This window comes from Myotis yumanensis, unplaced genomic scaffold (genome assembly GCF_028538775.1).
Source record: "Myotis yumanensis isolate MYYU_CA2020_CCGP unplaced genomic scaffold, mMyoYum1.0.hap1 SCAF_5, whole genome shotgun sequence".
Taxonomy (NCBI): Eukaryota; Metazoa; Chordata; class Mammalia; order Chiroptera; family Vespertilionidae; genus Myotis; species Myotis yumanensis.
Genome location: NW_027223756.1, coordinates 53401203 through 53422020, shown reverse-complemented (window position 1 = coordinate 53422020; position 20818 = coordinate 53401203). Strand labels below are relative to the sequence as shown.

Here is a 20818-nt window from a genome sequence, read left to right as displayed (position 1 = left end):
CACATAGTTTTAGGGCTTCTAGAACCTGTTTCTTTCCATATGTAATTTTACCTGAAAACTTGAGTATTTTACTTGATGAAAGGGGCTACCCTCATTATCAGCCATGCTTATGACTTAGCTCCCAGGTGAGATAAAAGAGGAGAGCAGATTTTTCCACATAGAGTTAGGGGTGCAGAACATTGCTGTGGAGTTGAAGGACGTGTGCATATCTGTATATGTCACTGAATATGAAATTAGCGGAGCCAGAGAAAGGCAGGGACAGGACTCCTTCCTGAGGTCAAACATAAAGAGGTATTGGGAAGATGTGCTCAGTGCTGCCTCAACCTCAGGCTGACCTTCAGCTGGGCAAGGGACTGCTGGCAGCTCCCAGCACTGCCCGTCCTCAGCTATAGGATGTCTCTGAGCATGGTGCGAGGGATGCAGGACTGACCTGTATGTCTGTATATGTGACTAGAGATACAGCTATGCAAAGTGACCGATCATTGGAGTTTTTCCATTCTGTGAAAAATAAGGCCTGGCTCAGTGGTTGAGCATCCACCCATGAACCTAGAGGCCACAGTTTGATTCCCAGGCAAGGGCACATGCCTGGGTTGCAGTGGGGGGTGTACAGGAGACAACCCATCAATGATTCTCTCTCATCATTGATGTTTCTCTCTCTCCCACTCCTTTCCTCTCTCTGAAATCAAAAATATATTTTTAAAAAAGTAAGCCACAGAATTCATTATCTTTCACACCAATAAAAATAAAGATAAAATATCAGTAATAAAAGCATCAGTAAAAATAATGATACAGCGTTACTGTATCCGATGCCTCTGATCTAAGCTTTGCTTACATTTGCTGCACTAGCCATGCGGTTGGCTAAGAATATGATCCGGTTACTCCCCCACCCCTAAGTCCAAAAACTCACAACCTATTTATCAGTGTAAATACACTAATACTCAAGAATCTGTACAAAAAGTTGGAAACTAAATAAATAAAAAACTTATAGGGGAAATACAAATGTCCCACAATTTTCAAGTTGATTATAATTAGTTTCTCTCATAAAAAAATTTAGAGAAAGTTCTAACTAGCTGGTAGCAAACACTGTAATGGATTCTCCAAAGAAAAAAAGTGCACCTATCCACAACATGGAGAGAAATCACAGCTTAAATTAAATGGGCTATGATTTGAAGATTCCAAAATATTCATTTAAAATGAAACTTTTGTACAGAAGTGCTGAGTACCCATCGATAGGCACTCTGCCCCTCTGCTGGACACCATGAAGAATCTGTCTGTAAGGTAATGGAGAAAGGAGAGATGTGGTACAAACAGCATACTGCCTGGCAGATAGTTGCTAGTGAATAATGCTGAAAGAAGGAACGCATGGTTACCGATAAGTTAAATACATGTATGACATACGGAATTTACATGTTCATGCAGTATGTTGCATGTAGACACAAACCCACCCAAGGCCTTCTGGCTCCTAAGAGGCTCACAAAAGATCCATGTGTACAAATCATTTCTGCCTCATCTCCAGTAGCATACCTTTCAGTCCCTTCTCCACATACACATCAAGGAAAAGAGCTCTGAGGATTTATTTGCAAAGAAGCAGCAGAGGGTTCTGGGAAAGGCAGGGACATCTTAAACCAGGGTCAGAAAGCCAAGCAGGACCCTCTCTGTACATCTCAGTTTCTAGCTGGTATTTTCCTTCTGCATGAAGAACTTCCTTTTTCATTTCTTATAATGTGATTCTGCTCGCAACAGGTTTTCTTAGCTTTATTTATCCTAAAATGTCTTTATTTCACCTTCATTTTGATAAAGTTTTCATTGGTTATTCTGAGTTGATAGTCTTTAAAGATATTTTATCTTCTAGCTTTATTTGTTTAAATCAGTTATTACACTTATTCTTGTTCCCTTTTGTGTAATTTTTTTTGTTTTTGCTTTGGCTGCTTTTAAGTCTTAATTTTTTTTAGCAATTTCACTATTTTCTGTCATAGTGGGTTGTTTTAGATTTTTTTGTTTGTGGTGTTCTTTTGGTATTTATCTTTTGGAGCATTTGCTAAGCTTTCTGGATTTTCAAGTGGTGGTTTTATTCAAATTTGAAAATCTTCACATATTTTTTCTCACCTATTCTCTCATTTCCTTTTGGGACTCCAACCACACATACTTTAAATTACTTAATGCCGTTCCACAGTTACAGTTTTTACCTCTTGATTTCCTTTGTGTAATTATCTGCACCTCATCATATTCACTTAGAGCCTTCATTTTTTAAATAGGTCGTTAGATTACTATAATGGTGGGGTTTCATTTCTTCACTTTGATAGATTTCCCTATGCTGTTGCTAGCATTTTATTATTATTACTAATATTTGCCATCGTGTTACTGAGAATGTGCTCTGGATTAAATTATTTTAATTGCATTAAGGACTGCACATTATTTTACTGAGTATAAATCTCAACCAAGGGAGTGTGATGGCACTAGGCTGAAGGGAGTGCTTTCGAGCCTGTTCACTCCCTGGACTCCTGTCTGCATGTTTGCAGGGACCCTGGCCTCAGTCCTCAGACCCTTCTCTTCCCAGTTTTGCCCACTCTCCATATGATCTCATCCAATCTCATGGCTTATTCAGGGGTGGGGAACAACCAGGCCCTGGGCCATATGAAGCCTGCAAAATAATCATTTGGTCTGGCCCTGCAAAGGCATTAAGGGTGAGTTAATTAAATGTTTGACCAAATATGGCAGGCTAATTTTTAAGTTGATAATTTTGCATGGTCCGAGAATGATGTGATACATATCCACATGGCCTTTGGCAGAAAAAAAGGTTCCCCACCCCTGGCTTAAAATAATGGCCACAAGCTGATTCCATCTCCAGCCCAGACCTCTCCCTAACTCCAGACCTGTGTATTTCGCTGCCAATTTGACACCTGTACTTAGATAGATACCTCTCAGGCCTCTCAAACTTGACAGTTACCTGTAAATCACATGCTCCTCCTGTGTTCTGCAGTTTGATTTGTGGCATTTCTATTTTTTTAATTGTTCAGCCCAAGCATCTTAATGCCTCTAACTACGCTTTTCCTCTAGCCGACCAGCAAATCCTAGTGGCTGTTGAGTTTCAAATGCATGACCCTGATCACTTCTCACCACGGTCACTGCTACCCCACTGACCCACCCTTGGATTACAACCTCCTCCCCTGCTCCCTTCCCTAGCCCACAGCAGTCAGTGCTCAAAACAGCAGCTAGCAGATCCTATCAAATTTGAATCACATCAGGTCATTTCCCTGCTCAGAGCCCTCTACACTAGTGGCTTCCCGTCTCACTCAGGGTAAAAGTCAAAGTCAAATGTGACCTATAAGGCCCTACGTGAGCGGACTCACCTTAGCTCTTTCTCCTCATCTCCTCTTGGTTCCACTCATTCGTTCTCCTCTTTCCCACTTGGCTATTGCTTAAACATGCCAAGCAGCCTCCCCACCCCTGCCCCCACCTCATTTGCTTTTCCCACTGCCTGGTGTATCCATACAGCACCTTCATTTCCTTCAGGCCTTTCATTTAAAATCACCTTCTAGTGAGCCACCCCCCGCCGCATGCACTGTTTCTAAAATGTCAACATCCTCCCGTGCCCTCCCATACCTGCACTGTGTTATATGCCCCTTCTCTTCTTTTGTTCCCTAGAGTGTATTGCTGTACATTTGTGCGTTTTACCTAATTACTTCATCTGTTGTCTATCTCCCCACAATTGGGTGAAAGTTAATGAGATCAGGGATATATGTCTTATTAATTATTGTATCCCTAGTGTTTCTAATAGTACCTGGTACCTCCTGGATGTTTTGTAGATATTTTTTGAATAAATAAATGAGTGATAGAGCTAGGCTACAAGTTTACCTGTTGCCAGTAGATGCCACTCTCTAAACATATTCCCACATGTGAATGTTTTTCCAGTTTCGTCAGCAGAATGAAAGTTAAACATGTGCAATAATTACTGTATAATTTGAAAGTTTTCTGGTTGAAATCACATTTGTAAACTGTTTGTAGGCATGGCAGATTAAACAGCTGTGGCAGGACCTTCATTCAGATCAGTGTTGTTGTGATCCCTGCATATAATTTGCACATCTGAAAGCTGCATGTAGCTATCAAAATATTTAAACAATGGGGGAGAGCAGCTCTCCTTATATGAATGAGGAGATGAACAAACGTTGATGTTAATCTGATCATCTGTAATCCAAAGTCTCATCTGTGTTCAGCTGACCATCCCTGTGCCTGTATTACTGTAAATCCTGTTTCTCTTCTGCTTCTTTGAAAAGGAGATTTCAAGGAAGGAAAGGGGAAATTTTATATTCTGAGTATGCTGAGTATGCATGTTAGTAATTTATGTCAGTATAATAATCTTTGTTTTAATAGTTGCTTTTTAAATTTTATTTTATGCAGGGCAACACAACTATTTATGTGCTGGAAGAAATGATTGCATCATTGATAAGATTCGACGGAAGAACTGTCCTGCCTGCAGACTTCAGAAATGTCTTCAAGCCGGAATGAATTTGGGAGGTAAGTTTTGTGTTTTTTAGTTCAGAAAAAAATTGTTACTTTGTAATATAATACCACTAGGCTCTATCTACTCCCAAAATTTAAGATTTCCAAGACTCTAACAAGTTCTATTTCATGCTAAAACATTTTTGGAGAAAAGTATGTCTTAACAGGAGTTTAAAAGAAGTATGTCATGTGGCGTTGGTTCCAGTGATGTTTCCACACCTGAGTTTGCCAAGGTTTCAAGAACAGAGCACATAACCAAACAAAAATGAATGACACTTCATAAGTATTGTAGCTAACAGTTTCTGTTACCACATCTGCTTTAAATAATGCATACATGTGATAACATTAACCAGATAGGAATACGTTCCTAACTCCTGGAGTAAATGTAATAAAGGAAGACTTAAATGAGCAAAACTTTAAACTGTTACAGGAGCTCACCAAACAAAGGTGGGGAGGAGGTAAAAGACTTGAACCAAACACAAAAGGACACACATTCATGGATGTTATTCAGCAGAGGACTCAGCCTCCTAATGGTATCAGTTTTCCCTAAATTAATTTATAAATCTAACACAATCCTAGCAGAATACCAGTTGATGATTCTGAGTTTCTAAAGGACAGCCAGAAAAATTCTGGAAAAGAAAAATAACAAGGGCAACTAGCTCTCCCAAATGGTTAAACATATGATACTGCTACAGTAATTAAATAAGCTATGTATTTGTTTACTGATTGTCAACAGAAAGTCAAGAAATAGATTCAAATAATAGGAGAATTTTGTGTATAATAAAGTTGGCATTTCAGATCAGTGGGGAGAGGTTAGATTATTCAACAGAAGTTATTGTGACAACTGGGAAGCCATCTGGAAAACAAAGTTGAATCCAAACTCTTACTATCCACCAAAATAAATTCTGAGTATTTCAAAGATTTAAACTTTGAAATATAACTACAGAATTACCAAAAGAAAACATGGTTTTAAAAATATATATATTCTCCAAGTAGAGAAGACCTTTCTAAGTATTTAATAAACGCAGAAGCTATAAAAGAAAAGAATCGAAGAAATCACCACTAATTGCAAGTCAAATATTACTGCAAATAGTGGCTGGTCCAGAGAGGCCCAGGGCGGTTAAGAGGCAGAATGCCTGCTTGGGAACCCTTGTTCAGCCACTTTCTAACCATGTAACCTCAGGCAAGTTACCAAGTTTCTGTTCATCTATCACTTGCATCGATCACAATCAGTGGTGTGATGGGTGATGGTAATGCTCATTGCAATTTCTATAGCACTTTCACACATTATGTGGAAGACAGTACTTCCCCATGTTTTGGTGATGGTAAACCTCATGTGCTTAGGGAAGTTAAGTGACTTGCCCAAAAATGCCCAGCCAGTAAGGTGATGAAGCTGGATGGTGGATCTGTGGGCTCCTGGTCTGATGTTTCTGGTATACCACACAGCTCCCTTCTTCTAATAATCCAAATCATCGCAGGTGTGGCACAAAAGTTCGCCTTCTGGCGCAGGTGAGTGGGGATCAGGAGAGATTAATACTTTACCATCTGAATGGCACAATTGTACAGCCACTGGTTGTAAAAGGAATTCTAAATCAAGTTTGTCAAGTCCAACATCAGAGGTCTGGTAGGATGTGACACAGCGTTCATGTGATCTGTTGTTGGTTTCTGTACGTGTGGGATATGTCTGGTTGGTTTTAGTAAACCATTTTGATAGAGAGAAAGCTTGCTTTGAATCTTGAGATCATTGAAAGTAGTGAGTCAAAACGGACAGAGTGGGAAATTAATATTTATGAAAGTAGTATTTTATTTATGGTCAAGTTATAATTTAACCACTTCTGGTTCATGGGTTAAATAATTAACTTTTACTAATTATCCAGTTGCAGTAACATACGTTGTAATTTTCTTTTTCCTTTATCACTTATTCTGAAGCCTCTCTTTTAGTTTCCAGTTAGGCCAAAAGAAATGCTAGCCATTTTATTATATTTTTTTAAAAGGTAATGCAAAGTTTAACCTTTAAATGCAAAGTGATTTTTAAAATAAAAAAAAATGTGAATTAAAACCTTTTCAGACATGTTCCACTATCACCCCTGCTTTCCCAGCAAAGCAGAGCTGACCAGTCCCTTCTCATCCAGCCCTCTCCCTGCCACCTCTGGGGGATAAGGCAGATGACCACCCACTATAATACTGGGGAGGCATTTTCTGTTAGTGAATGATCCTGACTCCCAGAGCAGAATTAGCCAAACCCTTCTAAAGACTTCACGGGTCCCAAACACTTTAAAATGCTATTTTCCCTATCCTGTCAGCTGGTTAGAGCGTAATCCTGCCCATGCTTCCAAAGCAGGCTCTCCTTTAGAAAGTGGAGGCAGGGGAAAGAGCGATAGGTTTGTATTCCTCAGAAAATAAAGCCATAAATGTGCCTCTTCCCTTTTGTTGAGATCCACTCCCTCCCTCCCAGAAGTACTCTTCTTTTCTTTAAAAATCCTGCTGAGCTTTAGGCTGCATACAAAGGAAAATATAGCAGGAGATGTGAGCATGTCAACAGAGAAATGGAAAGGAAAATAGCAGCTTTTCTGGCCCCAAGCTGGGCCTGCCATTCTTAGTATAGCCCCTATTAGGAGATCTAAAAAAAGGTCCTGGTTCTGTATGCAGGAGCATTTACCTCCTTCTCCAAAGGAAGGAGTCACTTTACTGTTACATGCCAGTGTCCTGAAGAGCATGATCTAGTCATGTCTTTTAAAGATTCTCCTAAAAAATATAAAGCTCAGCCTAAAAGCTAAGTGGCCCTCAGATCAAAAATGAGTCCTTTGGTGTGTTTCTGGCTTGTCTGCACTTTGACCATAGAATATAGAGGGGATCTTAGAGGTGTTTTGTTTTGTTTTGTTTTGTTTCATTTTGCTTTGTTTCTATTCCAAGCCTCCCATTTTACAGCTAAGAAACTTGGAATTCAAGATCCTATCACTAGAGACCTGAAAAATGCATTGTAGTCATGGTGACAGGATGATTGCTAGACTTGCTGCAGTGATTACATTGTCAAGTATATAAATGTGGAATCACTATATTGTACACCTGAAACTAATAGAATATTGTATACAAACTATACTTAATTTTTTAAAAAAAATTTATAAAGGATTTTAATTCAGTTGCCTTTCCATTTTTTCAAAGCACCTCTCCATGTCTCATTTTTCACTAGATATTCTAAGAAGTCCATTTTTACATTCCTTTAATGAAGATTCTAAAATATTAAAATCTTGCTTCCTGTAGCTTTAAAAAATGTAGACTTCAAAACCACAGGATAATCCTAATTCTGGTTCCAGTGTACTTCCATCACATACCTGCAGCTTTCCTTAATCCCAGCAACCACTTTTACTCAGTTTACCTGGAGCGCTTCAGCAGAGGTGGGGAACCTTTTTCCTGCCAAGGGCCATCTAGATATTTATAATATTCCTGGGCCATACACAATTATCAACTTAAAAAATTAGCCTGCTGTTGTTGGTCAAGCATTTAATTAACTCACCCCTAATGCCTTGGCAGGGCCAGGCCAAATGATTTCTTGGGCCTTACACAGCCTGTGGGCCGAATGTTCCCCACTCGATTTATTGGGTAGCCAGATCGGGTCCACCGTTTCCTCTTGGAATGGAACATGTCATGTGGAAAGAGAAAAGGATGTCGGATACAGGAAGGAGTAGCAACAGCAGACATCATGGTTGCTTTTTGGGAGGCAGAGAAAAGGCAACTAGGTTAAAAATTGAAGGGACACAAAGCTAAAATGCTGGGAGTCATTCAAAGAAACAGACGCTCTTGTGCATTATTAACAAGAATGGAACCAAAGAGAGGAAAATATTTAGATTAATGGTCATCAACATAATGCAATATTAATCAGCCAATAAAATCACAGCAATGAAAATTCATAACGACATAGAATACTTTCTGGAAAACCAGTAATAAAAAATTATTTTGGTTATTCTGTGATTACAACTATACATAAAGAGACTCACGTGAGTCAAAAGACGAGAAAGAAATGTTAAATACACAAAATGATTGTGTTAGTAAGGATTATGGACAAGGCTTTTCTTCTCTTTTTTTCTAGTTTGTGAATAATATGAACATGTTTTATAACAAAATTTAAAGAAAAGAGTTCATAATTTTGGACAAAAGAGAAGGGAAGCAGAAGATAACTAATAGTGCTGCTGAAAACTTAAAAGAATTAGAAAAAGTAAAGAATTAGACATCCGAATAGCCAAAGGAGTAGATTTTCCCCGAATAGGAAGGAGTGTTTGGGGAGTGGGGAATAAAATGATTGAGACATCAGTAAGTCCCCTGCTGTGAAATGCTTTAAAAACTGAAATGAAGAAGTAAGTGAAAAACAAATGACCCAGAGACCAAAGAGTGACAGAATCATGACTGAAACACCGAGCGCAGAGAGTAAGATCTTTTTACTTGAAATTCGCTTTATCTGCCAGCATCTTGCTGCAACTGGTTGGCTTGGTCACCTGCAAAACTCGGGCAGTGTAGGTCTGGTGAGAGAAATTACAGGATCAACTCCGGTGAGAACGTAGGTTTAATATCAGAAATCAAATAAGAAAAACAATTTTTGTGTCTCTAAGGGTCTCCTGAGGCAGGACATACAGTAGTCTGTAGAAGTTTAGAAAGCCCAAGTGTAATGACTTTTGTGAAGAAATACCATTCCCCAGATATTTTTTCTTCCTTTCATTCCTCTTGCTTCTAGGCAGTAAGAATTTCAGTGGGACTTCTGAGCAGGAAAGAGGAGGGGGAAATAGCACATTTGTATAAACCGATGAAATTATGTTTTTCAGAATCTCCATATATAAGTTACACCGTATTAATTGTCATAGTGATATGATTGGATTAAGCAACTGGTATTTTTACCCTACAAATTTTATGGAGGGGAGTTCAGAATTGGTGCCAAAGCAGATAGAATTTAAAGATGTTCTGTATTTCTTCAATTCCAAGTCATTTTCTTCCTTTCACATTTTAACTGTTATGATTATAATTTTCAGTCAATATGTACATTTGGTTTTTATCTGTTTTCTTTGAAACTCTAATTGATTTGGTTTCTAATCCTAAGACTGTGACATCTCAGAACAGAAGCAATTCAGGCCTTCTGTGCAGAGGGCCATCCTCCCGAGAATGCATGCATCTGTGGGCACACTCCTCAGAGAGCTGACTCAAGCAGGCTGCCATTCTCGGGACTTTTTTTTTTTTTAATATATTTTATTGATTTTTTACAGAGAGGAAGGGAGAGAGATAGAGAGTTAGAAACATCGATGAGAGAGAAACATCGACCAGCTGCCTCCTGCACATCTCCTACTGGGGATGTGCCCGCAACCCAGGTACATGCCCTTGACCGGAATCGAACCTGGGACCTTTCAGTCCGCAGGCCGACGCTCTATCCACTGAGCCAAACCGGTTTCGGCAATTCTCGGGACTTTTAAAGTACATAACCTAGGGATGCTGAAATGTTCTTCTTGGGCCTCAGATATTCTTTGGTACTTCCATTTTTCCTTTAACTTTTTCATTTGTCATCCCAGTCTTACTTCCCAACCTTATGGATATCCTGTTATTTGGCCTTGATGGTCTCAGGACACCTAGAGTCAGAGCTGTACTTTCTCAGTTTTCTTGTCGCTGGTCCATCAACAGCCTTTTACCTCTACACAGTCCCTGATGTTCTCTGTAACACAAAATTGTTACCTAACTCTCAGGTGAAATAATGGGGCTGCTTGGTTTTGGTTTTGTTTTGTTCATGGCATTTCACATCACTGTTACACTAGAGGCCCGGTACACAAAATTCGTGCACGGGGGGTGGGTCCCTCAGCCCTACCTGCACCCTCTCCAATCTGGGAGCCCTCAGGGGGAGCCCTCTCCAATCTGGGATCCCTGATGGCTTAGGCCCACTCCCCGAGGTTCTCTGTTTTCTGCAGGGCCTGGCCGCTCTGCGCCCACTGCTCAGAGGCTCTCTGCGGCCCAGAAGCCCTCCCTGTGTGCACGCTACCCAGAGGCCCTCTGCAGCCGGGGTGGGATACTTGCCTTGTTGCCATGGCAACAAAGCAAGCACTCCACCAGGCCAGTCATGCTACCCGCTCTCAGTGGCCGCCCCCCCAGGACTGGGGGACTCTGGCAGGGCTGAAGGGACTGGCACCACCATTTTGTGGCTATGAGCGCCGCAATCTTTGTGATGGAGTAATGGTTAATTTGCATATCACCTTTTTATTAGATAGGATTCTTTCAGGTCACTTCAGATGATAGAGTTTTGGGGGGTATAAGGATATTGTTAATTTTGCAGGTTTTGTGGAATACTGAGATGTCATTTAGAACACAACAGGTTTTTAATTTCTAGAATTTTTCTGATATTTTTTTCTCTTTTTACCTACTTCTTTGCACTGAGTTCTCTCCTCCCTACCTGGTTTCTTTTGCTTACACCAGGTTTTCACTCTCCTGTTTCTACCTACTGTTTTCTCTATGTCTGTCAGCTTCAATGTCAGTGTCCTGCATTCAGACTTCCCGAGAGAGAGTCAGGCCAGTGGGTGGGCCACTGCAGAATAGAGCTTCTTACTGGGTTGAGCCCTCCAGGGCATACCAACAAACACCTGCCTTTGCCTCTATTGCCCTCCAGGCCCCTGTGCCCAGGTTGTAGGTCCTTGTGGTACAAACTATGACCTGTGCCAAGACACACATTGACCCCATTTTTCAGAAAGGAGCTCTAAGTATAGGTAGCAGTCAGAGAGATAATAGATGCACCTCCGGGATGAACTCATAACAGTTAGTCATGTGTTCACTGTGGAGCATTCTTAAATCACAGCAATTGTTTCAAGCCCAGATTTTTATTCACATGTTATAAGTTGTCCCTATATTTAGAAGAAAAAGGTGTCAGTTTTTAGTAAGCAGATTGACAAAGCAAAATAATAGCCTTTCATGCTTCTTGGATCAGAACGACTAAGGCTTTATTTTAGAATTCAAGGCGTTTTGATATGGCTACTTTGAAAATACACAAACCAAACCAAACTCAAAAAGCATGAGTAAAGCAAACCTTAAGCTTTTTTTTATAATCACCAATTAATGTGTAGGTGGACATCCTCTTATAGAGCATATCTCTATATTTGAGTTGTTCTCTTTCCCTAAGATCGAGGATGAGGGGTGAGGAATATGGAGATATTATGGAAGGAGAAGTAACCACTTATAAGCAAGCTGCCTAGGTTTACCGCCCTCAGTCATCTTAGAACATTCTAGGGGGAATCTCCCTGCCTGTCCTATGGGACTCAGTTGTCCTGTCTACCTCAGACCCTGATGTCCCAAAGTTATAATCTCTGAATTCATTTACTTTCAGTTAACAGACCTGTCCACTGGGGAGTGTACAGCTCAAACTTTCTCCATTCAAAAATCTAGAGACTAATGATCTGCTGTGTGTTGGCTTTCTGAATAAATATCCTCTTCTCTCCATTTTCTCAGTAAAATACTGGGATTGTGAAGATGGGGAGAGGCAGCTATTTATGTTACAATAAATCTTCTGTTCTCACCTCTAGCATGGACAAAAAACCATTCAGCTAACTTTCTAACAGTCCTTCAGTAAATATGTAAATATGTATGATACTTAATACAATTAGGGTCTTTCAAAGTGATGATTTTGGGGCGACAGATAGCATACCTTTTAAAGACTAACCCAGTCTTACTAGATTTTAAACATATTTTTAATCAGCCCTGGCCAGGTAGCTCAGTTGGTTAGAGTATCTTCCATTATGCCAAGGTTCTGGGTTTGATCCCAGTCAGGGCACATACAAAAATCAACCAATGAATGCATAAATAAGTAGGACAACAAATCAATGTTTCTCTCTCTCTCTCTCTCTCTCTCTCTCTCTCTCTCCCTTCCTCTCTCACATCAATAAAGACAATTATTTTAATAGTTTTTATTGATTTATCAAATTATAAAAGACATCTCATCACAGTGATTAAAAAAGGAATGTAAAAGTTTTCTGTAATAAATTGGGAGAATAAGGATGGAAGAAGAGTCAAGATATTTTCTGAGCCCTTTATTTACTGATTCAAAAATAATTTACATTTTGACAGAGGCTCTGAAAAGCTGAACTGGCAGAGCTAATATAAATAGCTTCTTCAGAATGTGATGCTTCATTATTTTGATCTGTCAACAACAATATAAAGGCAGTTGCTGAGTTACATCATAAAAATAAGGAACTCCAAAATGTAATCCTATATAATAAAAGAGAAATGTGTAAATTGACCATCCCTTCACTATGCTCACCAGCCAATCAGGAGTGAATATGCAAATTAACTCGACAAAGATGGCGGGTTAATTTGTATACACAGGCACCAGCGGAGAGCAGAAGCGGGAGATCTGGCAACTTGGGGGGGATGTGGCTCCTTCAGTTGCTCCCTTGGGGGGACATGGCCCCCTTGGTCACTGGGCGGAGAGCAGAGCAGGAGAGCTGGAGGCTTGGAGAGCCCTGGCTCCCTCAGTTGCTCCCAGCGCAGGGAACACCAGGAATTCTGGGAATAGTAGTTCTGATGGCAGCCCCAGGACCAGAAGCAGAAGCCCAGAGCACGGGGAGCACCAGGAATGCTGGGAATCTAGTCCTGGTGGCAGACAGATCTCCTAGACACTAAAGCAAACTGAGCCTAGAGAAAGTTACTGTTGTGGTGGGGGATGGAGGGAAAGCAAAGATGAGAGACATAAGTAAAATCAGAGTGTCTAGGAAAAGTTAAAGGGAAGATATCCAAAAACTTCCAGGAAATCTCCACCAATGAAGCAAAGAAAAAAAAAGCTTCTATTATTCTGTGAGCAACAAACCAAACTGGGTTGGGGGTCTCATACAATTCGCTCATATGATTGCAAAGACAGACAGAAACTCCCAGATTGGAGAGGGCTCCCCTGAGGGCTCCCAGATTGGAGAGGGTGCAGGTCGGGCTAAGGAACCCCTCCCGCCCCCGTGCATGAATCTTCATGCACCAGGCCCCTAGTTGTTCTATATTCCTCCTTCAGTGTTTTATGTTGTATTTATTTTGAAAGCATACTAATGTGAAATACGTTTAAATAGTGATGAAAATAAGCATTCTGTTACTATATAATTTTTATACAGAGATTAATTTTATTTGTATAGGAGACTGTCACGGTGTTTAAAAAGTGTTCACTCATCAATTCCACATCGATCATGGCATGCCTCTGAAATTCCAGGTGTTTCGCGTGGTGTTGCCAGTGTAGTGATGATGAAGCAGTCACTGGCCTTGCTTTAAAAGATCTAATCTTTTAAAGAGATGTATTTAGAGAAATGTATTTAGAGCCATGTAGGCATTGGACATTTAGCAAGTGGGTGCTTAAGCTCACCCTTAGTGTTGACAATGGCCCAAACCCCCGGAGTTCTTTCTCTTTGTTTTAGAAGGGTATTGGCAACTTCTTCACTTCTATCTGTAGAAACAGGGCGGTGGCACCTCAGGATGGCTCTTTGTGCCCCTGTCCCCTGATATTTGGTTGGTTCATCCTGGTTGCTCCCTTTGTGTATTGATCCCATCAGATGGCCCATGGCATCTACCTGTACTTGGGTAGGACATTGTCTGGGAAGGAGCAGCTCTGTGCTGTGAAGTCCTGCAGAGGCCATGGCTCCTTCCTGATTGCTCACCTCAGTTCCAGCTGCAGCATCTCTCCACAGACAGAATCCTCTCCCCGAACTTGGACTCTGAAAACCAAGTTGATTTTCACATCCTCACCCCAAAATTGATTGCAACTTTCCTGTAAAGATTTCTGGCCGCCTTAGAGTTTTTAAAGTCGCAGTAGTCTGAGGAAGACTGAGGCAGCTCCGGTTGACCTCCTTGGAATGCATGCCCTGTCCATCCCTCTTGCCACTTTTGTAACAGATACTAGGAAGTCCCTGTGAAGGAGGACTTGCGACTCGGGGGTGACTTTGTAGCAGCCGGCTTTCTGTCATCTCCTTCCATTTTTAACCCACCCCAGCACACTACTGTTTCCCTAGAAACTTCAGAACTCATCTTCAGCAGCCACCAGAGAAACCAGTAGAAACTTATATGAATAATTTTTTTAATGTTAGTAACTGAAGATTTCTTTTAACATCATTTTCTTAATCTAGCAATCTTCAAAACAAGCCATTCTTAATTCTAAAATTATACTGATTCATCAATGAAAACTCAGTTTCCTTTTTATTTGCTATATAAATGAAAGGAATTACACGTTAATTACTTAGAAACATTTGATACGTTAATTGGCTCACTTTTTAAATGTATTTTAAAGGAAAAACTTAAATCCCATAGAACAAAAATTCTTTTCCATTCTGTATGTACTCATATGTCTAGATAAATGAAGTTGAATCAGGTTAGAAAGTTTAAGCCACATTCAAAAGATTACACCTGAGAGTGGTGGGAAGCCTGGGAGGACTGTGCAATTAAGCGACCCTGTAGGACTGTTCTCAGTTCTCACTGGGGATCGGATTCGTCTGTCAGGGCTTTGCTCTAAGCACACTCACGATGCCTTCCTCCCTGAGACTCTCCTGCAGTAAGTGGGATTGGAAGGTGGGCACCTTGGCTTTCACAAAGTGCGACCTGTTGTCTTGAGTTCACTAGAGCTGAGAATCCCTGACCCGGTGGTTGCTGCAGCATCGGCAGCAGTTTTCTTAGGATAAGAAAGCATTTTTGTTTATTTTTAAAAGCCCTTTCGTTTTAATTTTTTCCTATTTAATGTTATTTTTATTTCTCTCAAGGAAATCGCTAATCAGCATTTGGTATTTCTTCATCAGGAGATGTCTCCTAAAAATGATATTTTAAGTTAATATATTTGTGTTTTCTTGCCATACAACATAGCTTTACAAAGGACCAGGTTAGCTTTTAGCCTATTGACAGTAATAGTTATGATGCAATACCGTTAGGTATCTTTGACAAGCTATACATTTAAATGCTGCAGATATTTGGAGCAGAGTGTTCAAAGCTGAAAGAGGAAGGTGGTTCCTTATCCTCAGAGAGGACAAGTATCAGACCATGACCCTTCATTTCTGGGTGGGAGCCTAGGGTGGGGAACAATCTTGAAAGAAGATTGAGCAGGAAAAGAAGGGGGCCCTGGAGAGGTTTGTGATCTGTTATAATAGTGGAAGCAAATTTAGAAATGCCACCCTAAGTGTACCCACTTCTGCTTGCTTTCCCTACCTCATACCCTGGATGCATGTAGACATTTGTATCCACTGGTGAGAGGGGAGAGCAGAGAAAAAGGTGCCAGGGCTACACCTTGCCATCCCCCTTCCCCACACACACACACACACACACACACACAAGGTGCCCTGGGCCCTGCCCGGGGTGTCCTCTCTCGTGCCTTCAGTCAGTGGGTTAGAAGGAAAAGAGAAAAGTCTGTGTCTCCCAAGTTGTCAGGATGGGTCTCTCCTCCTCCATCCTGTTTGTTCTTCAGGGTAGATGCCTCTGGACCCATTTCTTGTCCTTGCTCAGCAGATGGTGTGGGTCACTTTTTCAGTGAATGTTAATGGTGACACTCTTGTTGGCTTTCTAGTTGTTTTATGGTTAAAGCAAAGTCCTTATCAAGCTTTCAATATTATGTAAGACATTTGATTAAAATACTCTGGAGTTAAAAACAGATTCAAAATAAACTGAAAAGAGCTTGCTTTAACTTTATTTATTTACTCTAAGGTCTCTGAGTGCCCTATTCCCAAACAGGCTTTTATATCTACTATATTGATTTTTCTAAAAATATTTTATTTAGTTTTTTAATAAAATCAGAAGCCTCTCCTTAGGTTATTTGAAAATAAGTGGGACCCTACGACTGAACATAAAGCAGTGAACACAATGCTGGTTTGATTTCAACTCCACACCTCCCCCTTTCCACCTCTACCTGATCCCCTCCCCTTGAAAGGGTCTGAGCTGCTTATGGGATCATCCTGTGTGACTGACTAGTTAGGCTACCTGCTCCACTTTCCCTACCCTCTGCCCACAGCTTCTCCCGCCCACAGCTTTCTCTGGCCCAGTGATGTGGGCAGCTTCTATCAAGTCAGCCTTGCTGGTTGAGTGGCAGGGCCCCCTTCGTCAGGCACAGCAAAGGCCTCTCATTTGCACCAGATATAGGAAGGCTGAGAGGGAGCCAACCATATTCCTATGGGTATGAGCCTCCTATTGCTGCTATAACACAGTACCACAAGCTTAAAAAAACCACAAATTTATTATCTTAGAGTTCTGGAGGTCAGAAGTCCAAAATGGGTTCCTGTGAGCTCTAATCATTGTGTCAGTAGGCTGTGTTTTTTTGTTTGCTTGTTTTATATTTTTGTTTTTTGTTTTGGTAGAGTTTCACGGAGAGAATGTATTTCCTTGCCTTTCTGTCTTCTGGAGCCTGCCCATATTCCTTGCGTCCATCTTCATAGCCAGATTAAATGCATTGCTCCTGTCACTGCTTCTCTTGTCTCTTCACCATGTCTGCTTATCCTGCACCATCTTTCACTTACAAGGACCTTTGTGATTATATATTCAGAATCATTACCTCATCTGAAAATCCTTAATTAAATCTGCAGAGTCCCTTTTGCCCTGTAAGGCAAGACATTCACAGGTTCTGGAGATGAGGAATGTCTTTGGGGGACCATTATTTTGCCCATCATACTATGACCTGTGTTCAAGAAAACATATTGCCAAGCTGGCATTTAGGATGCCTTTCGGATTTGGGACCATAGTATGCTCAGTCACCTCATCCCCCTCTGTCCTGATTCCTGCCCCACCCCTCCTGTTCCTAAAGCTACTGTCATGTCTTGTTCACAAACTTCCGGCTGCCTCACAGTTCTTATATGGACCACATATTCCTCCCCTGGGTTGAGTTTCTATCAGCTCTTCCAGACCTACCTCAAAACCCTCATCACCTCCACAGCCAGGCACTCCTCACAGATCAGACTTACACAGAGAAAGAGCTTTCAGTCCCTAAGGTGTTCCGCATGCATATAATTTATTAAGACTTCTCCTATAAAGCTTATTATAACTTCCTTAGAGGAAGTTAATTAGTACCTCTTCTGTGCTTCCAAAGCCTCTATTGTATCACTTATCAGGTTTTATTATAATTATTTGTTTATAGTTATTTCTTACGAAGTAGTCTTTGAATTTCTCAGGAACAGAGGTATTCTTTTGTACTTATATTTAGAGCACTTAGAAAGTAGATGCTTAATGTTTATTGAATGAAAGAATGAACATGAAGTTAAACTGTGCTCATGTATTACTAAGCTGAATTTACCAAAAATTTTTAAGTTTAGTTATATAGTTACAAAAGTTATATAGAAACAAATGGACTTTGTTTCAAAAGTAGTTCCATAATAGAGTCCAAGGATATTTTTTAAAGTTCATGTATAAATATTATTTTTCCATCTTCAGGAAGGTGCAGTTTCCAAAACATATAAGAGAGTCTTGATCATTGGCTTAATATAGTAAAATTTGGTAACTTCTTAAATGATAATATATTACAGACAACGTTTTGTATATCTCTTCATTCGTTGATGAGTAATTTAAAATGATATTTGGACTTCTGGATTATGCTTATGTAACTGCATCTTTTTCACCAGAATAGGAGAGTGCCATGCATTTTGGGATAGCTCTTGCTGCTGTTAAGGTGGGAATGCTAGCCCTGGTCTGATGGTTTGTGGTGAAGCATCAAGTTCAAGGTCAAGGGAAGTTAGGATGAGTTGACCTTATAAAGGGCTGGAGGAATGAGCCTCCAAAATAAACAGGAAGTAATGGAAAGAAGAGAAATGAAAGGAGTAAGGATTAAAATAATATTTGGTTGAAGAGCTTAGAGGAGTGCCACACTTTTAAGAGGATTATTAACAAAATTAGTGGAATCCATGGTCTCCATAACAGTTGTAAACCAAGGTCATAGCCAAAGGACATATGCAGACCAGGTGGGAGAAGAACCTGTCTTTCCAAGAACTTCATCAAGATTGACAGAAAAGCTCAGCCCATGTTTGGGTGGCCCATTGAGTAAAGTGGAAATAAACATTGCTGACTTCATGACCATCAATACAAAGACAGTATTCCAGCCCTATTTCTGCAAAATAGAGAATCCCACCAGCTGAAAAAGGAGAATGTTCTTCAGGAGGCTCTTTAGGACCTTCATCATGTGGGAAAAAAAATAGGTGCCTACATCACTGAACCCTCATCACCTCCACACTCAGGCATTCCTCACAGATCAGACTATATTCATGATTGATTTAACTTTGTGCAGTTTATACCTGGAAATTCCTTCAGATTGTCATCATGTTTAATTGAACACTGACATTTGCTTGGTGTAGGGCTACCATTCGTGAGACAGGGAAAAGGGAGCAACTTGCGAAGATGAGAAACGGGCTATAAACCTAGGGGTGTGGTCCTCTTTCCCTCCAGGTGGTGTCAGCAGGAAGTCGACCCTGGGGAACAGTGCCAGCAACACAGGTGAAGAAAGATTAACCTTTGGGAAGGCCCTGTTTCACACAGGAACACATATTCTTTTTAATGGATGCTTAGTAAGGAAGCCTATCATATGAAGCCCAGCTTGAATTTTAAAATGGGAATGTTGAAATCAGGCAGTCATGACTCACTTTTTTATGAGTGTAATAACATACAGGATATGCACTTGTCGGTCAGTACATACACCCTTTGGGTGTGGTAGCATCAGTCCTTGGCTGTGACTAGTGGATTGTAAACCTGAAGTTAGGATTAGACCAAACTTCAGGACCTTCTCTAGTGTGCTGTATGTGTATGCCTGTGTTGCCTGTAAATTATGTTTGTAGTTAAAAAGTGTGGCACTGATCATGAGATGTGGATTTCTAGGAAACTAAAGGTAAATTTCAAATATATGGACAGGTTCTCATCCTTTACAACATTGATGATGTATATAAGGGATTTTAGATAGAATTCGCCTGTCTGTTAAGCATAGGGGGGAAGTTCAGGGCTTCATCTATGGGGAGGGGCTCCTCTCAGCTCTAGCCATGTGTTGTCATTGGGGAAAACAGGCAAATATTGCCAGATTTTAAGATTTCTTTTTGAGCTATGAGAAATAAAAATTTTTGCATGAAATATGCCAAATTCTGAAAGATGAAAATGAAGTTTTTAAATTATCCTTAGCTCACTTTCCAGTTTATGACTTCTGCTATCAAGGAAACTCACTTTAGGAGCATAATGATTATGCTTCTTATTTCAGTTCTCATTTTATTCTTTTTAATATAAGTCTAGGGATTTAATTATCTGTCTATCTTAGGCTTCTTCTTTTTATCAACTTCCATAGCAGAGACCAGTGGTCCTCAATCAGGGGCCATTATACCTCCAGGGGGGTCATTTGGCAAAGTCTGGAAATATTTTTGGATGTCACAACTTGAGTGGGGAATGCTACTAGCATCTAGGGAATAGAGAACCAGGGATGCTGCTAAATATTCTACATTGCAGAGGACAGAACCCAGCAAATGTTATTTGGCCCTGAATGTCAATAATGATGAGTTTGAGAAACCCTGGTGTAGAAGATACTTTTATCCCTGTTTATAACTCCTTCCTTCCTTCCCTTCCTACCTCCTTATTTTTCTTAACGTAACCTTTTTCCAGGGTCTCTCTGTCTCTCCCCCTTATTGTAATCTCATTCAGAATGTTTAGGTTGGTTCTCTATTTCAGAATGCAGAGTGGGACATCACATGGGACTTTGTTAAAAATGAAGACTTGGTCTCCATTTGTAGATATTCTGATATCTAGATTTGGGGTGGCCCCCAGATAATTCTAAGAAAGACCAGGCATGGAGCACAGAGAATTGGCAGGAGAGTCCTTGTTTCATAATCTCTGGCCCTGTACTTGTCTTTGCTTTTTAGGTCTTTTATTAGTTGAACTCTATTATATCATTACTTTTATTAAGCCTTTAAAATATACATGGCTTTTAATAATTATTTATACTTTGAGAAATAATATGCATTTAGGGGTAAAGCTTTGAAATTATATATAACCATATTTGGATCTTGTAAGTATTCCAGTTAGCAGCATAATATATCTGATAAGTGTTTCTTCCCCAAATTTCTAGTCTCTTTCCCATACTTTTTTATAATAAACTACTAGTAGCCCATTGCGCAATATTGCGCACAGTAGGCCGCCCACCGCTTCCGCAGGAGCTGGTGGGAACCGCAGCATGCCGCCAGGAGCCATGCTGCTTCCACGGGAGGCAGGAGGGACCCGCGTTCATTCTGCGGGAGGCGGGAGGGACCTGCGCCGATTCCGCGGGAGGAGGGTCTGCCGTCTCCTCTCCGGGCCTGCGCTTGCCGTGGAGGCTGTGGGCCAACCCCACTGTCCCTGTTCGTGTCCA

The 20818-nt window shown here is 40.6% G+C and overlaps 1 protein-coding gene across 7 annotated transcripts in view; it reads left to right on the top strand.

Moving 5' to 3' along the window:
- Window positions 1-20818, top strand: part of NR3C2 (nuclear receptor subfamily 3 group C member 2) — a 293590-nt gene that overhangs the window by 206270 nt on the left and 66502 nt on the right. For all 7 annotated transcript variants that reach the window (XM_070415289.1, XM_070415290.1, XM_070415286.1 and 4 more), the window contains one exon: window positions 4399-4515. In XM_070415289.1, coding sequence (XP_070271390.1) covers window positions 4399-4515 — 117 coding nt within the window. The remainder of the gene's footprint in view (window positions 1-4398; window positions 4516-20818) is intronic.